The 9391-nt window shown below is 27.2% G+C and overlaps 2 protein-coding genes across 2 annotated transcripts; one reads left to right on the top strand and one right to left on the bottom strand.

Moving 5' to 3' along the window:
• Positions 1 to 1045: 1045 nt before the first annotated feature.
• On the bottom strand, positions 1046 to 2036 carry LOC112698057 (cyclin-P3-1-like). The gene is made up of 2 exons (XM_025751474.3): positions 1602 to 2036; positions 1046 to 1305 (listed from the first exon to the last, which is right to left on the bottom strand). The coding sequence occupies exons 1-2, from the start codon at positions 1976 to 1978 to the stop codon at positions 1098 to 1100; spliced, it is 585 nt and encodes a 194-aa protein (XP_025607259.1). The 5' UTR covers positions 1979 to 2036; the 3' UTR covers positions 1046 to 1097.
• A 1913-nt stretch (positions 2037 to 3949) lies between these two features.
• LOC112695513 (putative UDP-glucuronate:xylan alpha-glucuronosyltransferase 4) lies at positions 3950 to 7869 on the top strand. Its single transcript, XM_025747867.3, has 2 exons — positions 3950 to 4745; positions 6770 to 7869. Exons 1-2 carry the CDS (start codon positions 3950 to 3952, stop codon positions 7732 to 7734), a joined length of 1761 nt encoding a protein of 586 aa, XP_025603652.1. The 3' UTR covers positions 7735 to 7869.
• Positions 7870 to 9391: the final 1522 nt, after the last annotated feature.

A 9391-nucleotide genomic window follows, 5' to 3' on the forward strand; every position in this document is an offset into this window, starting at 1 on the left:
TAAATTATTTTTATGAATTTAAAAAAAATTATTAATACCCATCAGGGTAATTCTACCTCTCTACCAACATAGATTTAGCAAATATATAAAAATTTGTTATACTTTAATTTTTTTATTATTTAAATAAAAAATCATCTTAACAAAAATATTTTACAATTATAAAAAGATATAATTTTTTTAAGAGAAAGTCTAAGGGGCCGGCAGATTTTGAGATTTTTAGTCATCAATTAGCCATTAATGATGTTTTTAATGGTGTGAGATTGCATCTAATGGTAGAGAATCATTCAATTTTCTTTTGATGGTTAAGTGCTGGCCAGAATTTAGCAAAATTGCTGACCCCTAACACTCTTTTTTTTAAATAACAAGTACGATAATGATATGAAAGTAAACAATGATAATTTTGTAGTATACTTTATTTAAATTTTATAAAAAATTAAGATAATAAAATCCCAGCTGTATATTATCAATTTGGTTTTATTCCAAATTTAAAAGATATTTTAAAAAATATTAAGTGATATATTTATTCTTTATATGTGAGTTAAGACTTAAAAAGTAAAAAGTAATTAATTTTCATCTTTTTAATTGTAAAATCCTATATAAACAAAGAGAGCCACTCAGATAAAGACGCCTAAAATGTATTTTTTTAAAGATATTTTTAGTAATTAAAATTTAATATATATAATCGATTAAATCGTATTATTTTTGTCAAAATTAGGTTAGACAATTTGATTTGACCGAAAAAAATAATGAATCAAATGTTGAACTGATCTAAATTAATATTATCATTTATAAAAAATGATTACAATATCTTATTATAAAAAATGACTAAAATATTTCCATTATATATATATATATATATATATATATATATGAGTATTTTAATTATTTTCTATAATAAGGGAGTTCAAATTTTGATTCACTATTTTTTCGCTTAAATCAATTTGTCTAACTTAATTTTAACAAAAATAACATAATTTATCAATTATATTTGTTAAATTTTAATTATTAAAAAATATATTAAAAAAAGACATTTTAAACATTTTTATCTGAGTGTCTAAACATGATTTAACATGTACATGTTTAGAGTAAACTCTGTATTACTTTGCATTACTTCTTATTATTGGACGACGAATCTGATATTCTCCAATATTATCAACCTTATCAAGCTTCTCACAGTATTTGACGAACATTTCAGTTGTCACAAACAATCTAAATTCCAAACTAAACAGAAACTCTAGCTCCATCCTGTTCATCTCTTGGGTGCTAATTCCCCCTACTTGAGCATAGTAAGCATTGCTAAAATATCTGCAAATATTGCCAAAAATCAATTATCCTATATTTATATATGATAAAAATTCATGTGCAATCAACTTGACATGAAGTTGATAATTAAGAACTGTCAAATAATTTAAATGATTTGAATTATTTGATTAAATTTTTATCTAACTGCTCTCAGTTATTAACTTCACGTGAAGTTGACTGTACTTGAATTTTCATCTTTATATATATTTTATATTTAGATATATATTATATAATTTTTTTTACACATATAAGATGATTGTAATTGTATATGCAAGTTTGGATAAGTAACGGTACGGTACCGATCGTCGAGGAATTTGACAGCAACAAGAAGGCTTGTAATGAGGAGGCGGTGAGCATTGAAGGAAGTTAGGTATCCACCATTTTTACTGAAATACCTGTCAATGTATATCTGCGCTATCACAAAACAAGAGGAACTGCACCGTGCATACTTTACGATGCGCTCCATGTACCGTGTGATGCTCAACTTTGGTGCCTTCGATCCATGGAACACGGTAATATTCTTTGATGATATCATCATCACCAATTTGTCATTCTTCTTAATCGATCTCTCCCAAACAGAGGACAAAATAAGCAGAGCACGGGGTATCAAGGTCCCATTTTCTGATGATTCTTCAACTTGTAGTAGTGATTTGTATGCCTCTGATCTTGTAGGCATTATTATTAATTAGTTATTATTGCATAGCTAGTGGTGCATATATATCAAATTTTGTTCTAAGGAAAAGTAGTGGTTTAATTCTTGTCTTATTTTAGAGATATGACAGACAGGTAGAGGAACGAATATGCATATTTTGCTAAATGTGAAAGCGATTCCGTCTGGTTGGGCCATCAAAGCTTTCATTTTCTTTCAAGTATCAATGAATTCTAATCTGTTTCGGGGTGTTGGTATCAGAAATTTCAAGTTGTTGAGGTGAGATGTCAAATGTAAATTTGATTTATTTATTTATTGGATATATTAACTACTAAAATAATACCATATAATTTATACCGCTAACAAAAATAACCTTTAAAAATTTCTAACAACAAATAAATTTTAAAATAATTTAAAAATACGATTATATATATTAGATTTTATAAGAAAATTTTTTTATATTTAGTAAATAATTTATCCATTTGATTCGAATCTTTGTGTTAATATATAAATAAATATTTAGAAGATGCATAAAAAAATACACAATAAAATTTGATCTCTAATTTTTTTTTATTTTTTTAAAAAAATGGTTATTCTCAATAAAAAATAAAAAATTCATTTAACATAAAATTTTACCAAATTTTAAGGATGAAAGTATTTTTTTAATAATCTTTGCAAAAAATTTATCAAAATTCAATTTTTGAATATTTTTTAGAATATACATTTAATATCTAATTTTTTTTGTCACATTTTTAAATATTTCAAAAATTTATTTATTGTTCGCATCTTTTGAGATTATTTTTATCTGCGTAATGAATTTTCGAATATTATTTTGATAATTTGATCATATTTATTTAAAACAATTTAATTATTTCGGGTGTTCATAATTCTTAAATTTATAGTTATTTAATTACTCTGTTCGTTCTATAGTTTTATTAAATTTACAACTAAATTTTTATACTTTTTTCTTTCAACTTAATCTCTATACTACTTTTAATTTTGCAATTAGTCTTTACTAATGTAAAAAATATTTGAATTAACGAAATATTTTTTGTGAATTAAAAATTTCTACAATAAAAAAATTTAATTAAATTGATAAGGATAACTAAACCTAAATTTATTTATTAGCTATAGTTTATAGAATGCATTATCTTTGGACCTAATTTTATAGTGGTTGGAAGGTACTTTTCGAACCTATTGCTAATACATGCATTTTGAGTTAGTAGTAGATTAACATACATGAACTAATGTGATTATTAATATACCATTTTTTATTTAGCATATATATAGTATTATTAAATGTAATATTAATTAAGATAATAAATGTTTTAATTTTGTAACTAAATAATAGTCCTAGGTTTGAGTCCTAAGAATGAAAAAACATTTCATATATAGTATTTGAATATATGAAAAATAATATTTTAAAAGAAAAATGAAAATTGGACATCAAATAATCTCTTATCTCTCTTTTAAATATAGTGTGTATATATATAATATAATACATACTTTTTGAAGTTAATACTAAAAATGACCTAGGGACATCAAAATATTTTAACTATTTAATAAAATTGATTTAACAACCATAATATTAAAAAATTACAAATTACACGAATCAAATCCTTAGTTTCATTTATTTTTTATTTTTTAACCTTGGCTTCTTTTCGTTTTCAAAGGTGCACCCAACTTGTCTTCATGCAAAACCGCCACTTAAAACTTGTTGACTTTATTATAAGCATTAAATATAAATAGGAAAAGTATGGGTAGACAATAAAAATATTAAATAATGTGAACAATAGATATATCAGATGTTCATCATTTTACTAAGATGGTTATTTTAATATTAAAATTTAGGTGAACAATTTAAAGATGTAATATATTTTTATTTGATTGGTGGTTGTTCATATTATTTAAAATAATCATTGTTTATTTAGCATTTTTCGTATAAATATAAGTGCCACCTTAGAGTAGAGTCCTTTTGTAATTAATAGTTGAACAAAAATGATGACTCCTCCTAGGCACTCTCCTCATTCATCTTCTTTGAAGCAAAAACGTTTCCTAATTTGTCTTTTACTTATCTCCATACCGTCATTGATTATTGTAATAATAATTTCAGCGAAACACCAAAAACCGCCATTAGTTGGCACCGCCTTAAGCGATGATAATAATGTTCATGAGAAGAAGGGAACAAAACCAGCTTGGTTTGATGTCATAGCAAAAGGCATCAAAGAAGAGAAGATTAAGATAGGCCTTGTTAATATCCAAGACGACGAAGAACTAGTAGGTTCACTTCATCATCACCTTCATCCAAAAGTAGAGACTTTAACTGTGAATTTTGATCATGTGAATGAGAGTTTGAAGTGGGAGGAGTTGTATCCTGAGTGGATTGATGAAAATGAGAGATGGGGTAAGCCCAAGTGCCCGGAAATGGCAATGGCGGCGGCGAAAGAGGATCTGAATGTTGTGGTGGCCAGGGTTCCATCATGTGGGGTTAGGGATGTGTTTAGGTTGCAAGTGAATTTGGTGGTGGCGAATTTGGCGGTGGAGAATGGGTGGGTGAGTTGGGTGGAGTTTGATCATAGGGTTGTGTATGTTGTATTTGTTGGGTCTTCTTCTTCTTGTGGTCCAATGGAAGAGATTTTCAGGTGTGATGATCTTTTGATGCATAATAATAATAATCATAATCATCAAGAAGGTGGGTATTACTGGGTTTACAAGCCTGATTTGAGAAGCCTCAAGCACAAAACCCTTATGCCTATTGGTTCATGCCAGATTGCACCTGCTTATGCTGAACCAGGTATTACATGAAAATATTTTCATGTGAATAATCTCCTATAATTTTGGTGGAAATTCAGGTGGAGTCGACTTTACGTAAAGTTGATACTTGAGAACCGTTAGATGATTTGACTAAATTTTCATCTAACGGCTCTCAGATATCAATTTCACATGAAATCGACTTAATCTAAATTTTCACCCCTCATTTTAGTTACTTAACTATATAACAATAATTGTGCAAAATGATCGATTTTTTAAGTGTGTTTATTCAAAAACTTTGCCTTATACTCATTCTTATTACGGATGTTAGTGTATTCTGAATTGAATAAATATAAGAGGTATAATTTTTCTTTTTTTGGAATTTATATGTTATTATAAATATTTTACGCACCTATATTTTGTTCTGTGATCATTTTTGCATTATAATAATAAAATCATAACAATTATTTTAGATATACATTAAAATTAATTATCAATTTAAAATATATATTAAAATATAAAATATACATTAAAAATGAGTTAAATTATATATATATATATATATATATATTATTGTTGATTTTGATAGTTAATTTTAATCTATACCTAACATTTTTGCACTCTAATTACTTCTAAACATATTTTTTGTTTCTCTTCATCATTGAATGTTATTAAGTGATGACTTAAACTAAAGAGGCAACTTTTTTTAGTCAATATTAATTAATAATTTTTTAAAATTTTAAATTTTAAACATTAAAATTTAAATATTAAATTTTATATTTTAAATTAAAAAAAAGTTAAAAAATATTTTAACGATAAAAAAGTGACTAATATTAAATACTTAAAAATTAGTTTTTCTTTATTCTTTCTTAACTATTTATCAAATAGTAATTAGATGCCACTTTTTGATGTTCATAGTTCATGCCTCTTTAATTAAATTTGTACTAGGAATAAATTAAATAATAAAAATACAAAAATATTATTTATATATTAAAATCAATAATTATATATTTTTTGTATAATATATATAGTTTAACTTATTTTTAATATATATTTTATATTTTAATATATATTTTATTTTAATGACTAATTTTAATATATATTTAAGATGACCATAAAAAATATATTAACAGTAGATAAAATCCTAATAATTATGGAAGGTTAATCTTTGTGATAATCTCAATTTCCAAATCCGATCCGCGCACAACTTTCATGTTTCAACTACCTTAATTATAATAATGAATTAATGCAGAGCTAATAAATATTACATATTAATATTTCATGTACTAATGTATATTGAAAAAATTTATAGAAAAGTGTTAGAGGGTTAGTAATTTTTGTAATTTGTAATTATTAATTAGTTATTATTAGTATTTTTAATGGTGTGAAATTATATTTAATAGTATAGAATTATTTATTTTTTTTGTTAATTAAATACTAACTAAATTTTAATAAAATTGCTGGCTCCCTAAAATTTCTTAAATTTATATATAATATCCATAATTGCATTAATAATTTAATATATTCATTTAATTAGAGATGCTATTATTTTAATTAAGCTAAACATTTCATCCGTGATTGTCTTGATGAATACTTGGCAATTTAAAATATCAATCAAATAAAGTTAAAAAAAATAGATTGAAAAAAAAATATTGGGGAAACTAATTAATATTATTTTAACAACCCATCAACACTTTTTTCTCTCTACAATAACAACTTAAATCCTTCACCATGTCATATTTATTATTTTAATGTATTCACTTTTTAAATTATTATTAGCTTAAAATAATAAAAACATATGTAAAATTGATAGTTAAAAATCAGTAAAATATATTAAAATATTGAAAAAAATAGTTTGTTAAATGTTAATAAAGGTAAAAATTTAGGTACAATCGACTTTATGTAAAGTTATAATTGTGAGCGATTAGATGAAAATTTAGTCAAATTAGTCAAATTATCTAACGGCTCTCAGTTATCAACTTTATTTACGCGAAGTCGACTGTACCTGAGTTTCCAGCGTTAATAAAATCTAAGATGGAAAATTGATGAGTTTCATTTTAATTTCAGGTAAGGAAACATGGAGATGGAGGCCAGAGAAGAAGAAACAAACTTCCAGCACTACCCTCAGTCCCAATGCAAGAACAGCCTATGTTACCATCCTTCACTCTTCAGAGCTTTATGTATGTGGTGCAATTTCTCTTGCTCAGAGCATCATTCAAAACCCCGACAAAGATACCCACCGCCTCCACGAAACCAAAGACCTTGTCCTTCTCGCCGACGATTCCATCACCTCCGAATCCTTAACCGCTCTGAAAGCCGCCGGCTGGAACAAGATCAAGCGCATCCAACGCATCCGAAGCCCCTTCGCCAAGAAATCTTCATACAACGAGTGGAACTACAGCAAGCTTCGAATATGGGAACTCACAATGTACGAGAAAATCATCTTCCTAGATTCCGATGTTCTTGTCCTCAAGAGCATACATGGTTTCTTCTATTATCCGCAGTTATCCGCTGCACCCAACGAGAAAGCTATGTTTAATTCCGGAGTCATGGTGATTGAACCGTCACAGTGCATGTTCGAGAACATGTTGGACAAAATTCACAAGGTGAAATCTTATAACGGAGGTGACCAAGGTTTCTTAAATGAAGTCTTCGCATGGTGGCATAGGACGCCATCAAAGCTAAACAAGCTTAAAACTTTTAGGTCTAATAATAGTGGGAACCATGATGATGATGAGGATTTGTACACCATACATTATTTAGGGTTGAAACCGTGGATGTGTTACCGGGACTATGATTGCAACTGGGACAAAGAAGAGTACCGCATGTTTGCTAGTGACTTGGCACACCAAAAATGGTGGCAGGTTTATGATGCCATGCCCAAAGAGTTGCAGTCTTATTGTGGGCTTAGCAACAAGATGAATCAAAGGATTGTAAAGTGGAGAAGGATGGCCATGAATGATAGTACTTTTGATGCCCATTCCAAGATTCAGGTTAAAGATCCTAGAAGGAACAATTATCATGTGGCTTAGAATTCTAATTGAAGTATAACAGTATACCTTCATGCTTAGCTTAATTCGACTGCTGTTTTATTGTATCATCAAATTAACTTAAGGAAAAGTATAGGTAAATAATGAAAATATTAAACAATATAAACAATAGATATATCGGATGTTCATTTTACAAGTGTATGGATGGTTATTTTAATATTAAAATTTAAAGGTTTTAATTTGGAGGTATAATGTATTTTGGGTTAATGTTCAAATTCGTCCCTGAAAGATTACGCGATTTTCATTTTTATCCCGAATGATTTTTTTAATCAAATTAGTTCCTGAAAGATAAGCTGTTAGTCAAATTAGTGGTTCCTGAATGATTTTCGTCCCCAAATAATTTTTTTAATCACGTGATCTTTTAAGGATGAATTTAAACATTAATCCAATGTATTTTTATTTGATTGATGGTTATTCATATTGTTCAATAAAATTATTGTCCTCTGACATTCCCTTAACTTAATTAGGGTTTGGAGTGAGAAATTGATAAGTGTATGCAAATGGATAGCATAATTATCAAAATCAAATCGGTAACTATATTGAGATAATGAATTATTAGTTTGATTGTCGGATAATTGGTTGAATCCATTAATTCATTCAATGATATTAAATATTTATATATAGTCTTATTTTTTCATAATATATAAATCATTTTTATTTTATTTTCAAAATAAATTAATCGTTATTTTTTATTTTAATAATTCATTAATTGATTTATACACTCATTATATTATTCATGTGGTGGAAAAAATTAATATTAACAGATGATATAATTATAAACAACAAAAATATTTTATGATTATTAAAAAATATTTTTATTTGTTTTTAAGGCAAGTTACGTATATAAATTGTTTGAAAACTAAATTTATCATATTACAATTTTTTAATACAGCACACGAAATTGCAATTTTTTATATCTATAAAAACTGCTACAGAATATAGTGGTTTTCAATTGAACGTAATTTGCTATATGATGTAGCGGTTTACGTAAAAATTTGTGCTGGGAAGAAACCATTACAAGGTGTAACGGTTTCTGAAGAAGTTATGCTGATTAAAAACTACGAGTGGCTATAGCGGTTTATGAAGAAGTATTGGTTTGCATAAACCATGGCACACAGTAGCAGTTTACGCATAGAAGAATTGTTTATAAATATCCAGTATGAGGCGTTTTTAAGAAATATAGTGTTATTTTTACAAATGGATAGTGATGAGAGTTTTCTAACTCTAGTACATTGCTCTGAAAAAAATTTAAAAAAGCAAAAGGCATGGTGTTAAGTTTATTGATAAGGAATCACTGAGTGTCTTTGTTCAGTCATCAAATACGTTATCAGAACTAAAAATCAGTATATTGCAAAAGTTGGGGTGTGTGGGACAAAGTGGGTAAAAAAGTTATTTTACAATATCCCTATTGCCATTGTGTCAATTGGTGTGAAGTATGAAACATTTTTCATAGGGTCCAATGAAGATATGCAAATTTTGTTTCATTGTCGACGAAGTTTTTCGGAAGTGAGAATACACGAGTTGTATGCCAAGTTAGAAGATGGTGTCAACAGTTTTGGGGCATCAGTGCTAAATCCACAGACGACTACGTTACGTTGGGGGTGCTTCTACCTTGATGCCTGTAGTTGCGCCTTCTTGT

The sequence above is a fragment of the Arachis hypogaea genome, chromosome 6 (genome assembly GCF_003086295.3).
Source record: "Arachis hypogaea cultivar Tifrunner chromosome 6, arahy.Tifrunner.gnm2.J5K5, whole genome shotgun sequence".
NCBI classification, from domain to species: Eukaryota; Viridiplantae; Streptophyta; class Magnoliopsida; order Fabales; family Fabaceae; genus Arachis; species Arachis hypogaea.

What these genes read in the sequence shown, in the direction of transcription:
- LOC112695513 (XM_025747867.3), top strand. Translation starts at nt 3,950, where the DNA reads ATGATGACTCCTCCTAGGCACTCTCCTCATTCATCTTCTTTGAAGCAA. An exon ending in ACCTGCTTATGCTGAACCAG is followed by an intron (nt 4,746 to 6,769) that starts GTATTACATGAA and finishes TTTTAATTTCAG; the next exon opens with GTAAGGAAACATGGAGATGG.
- LOC112698057 (XM_025751474.3), bottom strand. Translation starts at nt 1,978, where the DNA reads ATGCCTACAAGATCAGAGGCATACAAATCACTACTACAAGTTGAAGAA. An exon ending in GTCAAATTCCTCGACGATCG is followed by an intron (nt 1,306 to 1,601) that starts GTACCGTACCGT and finishes CAATATTTGCAG; the next exon opens with ATATTTTAGCAATGCTTACT.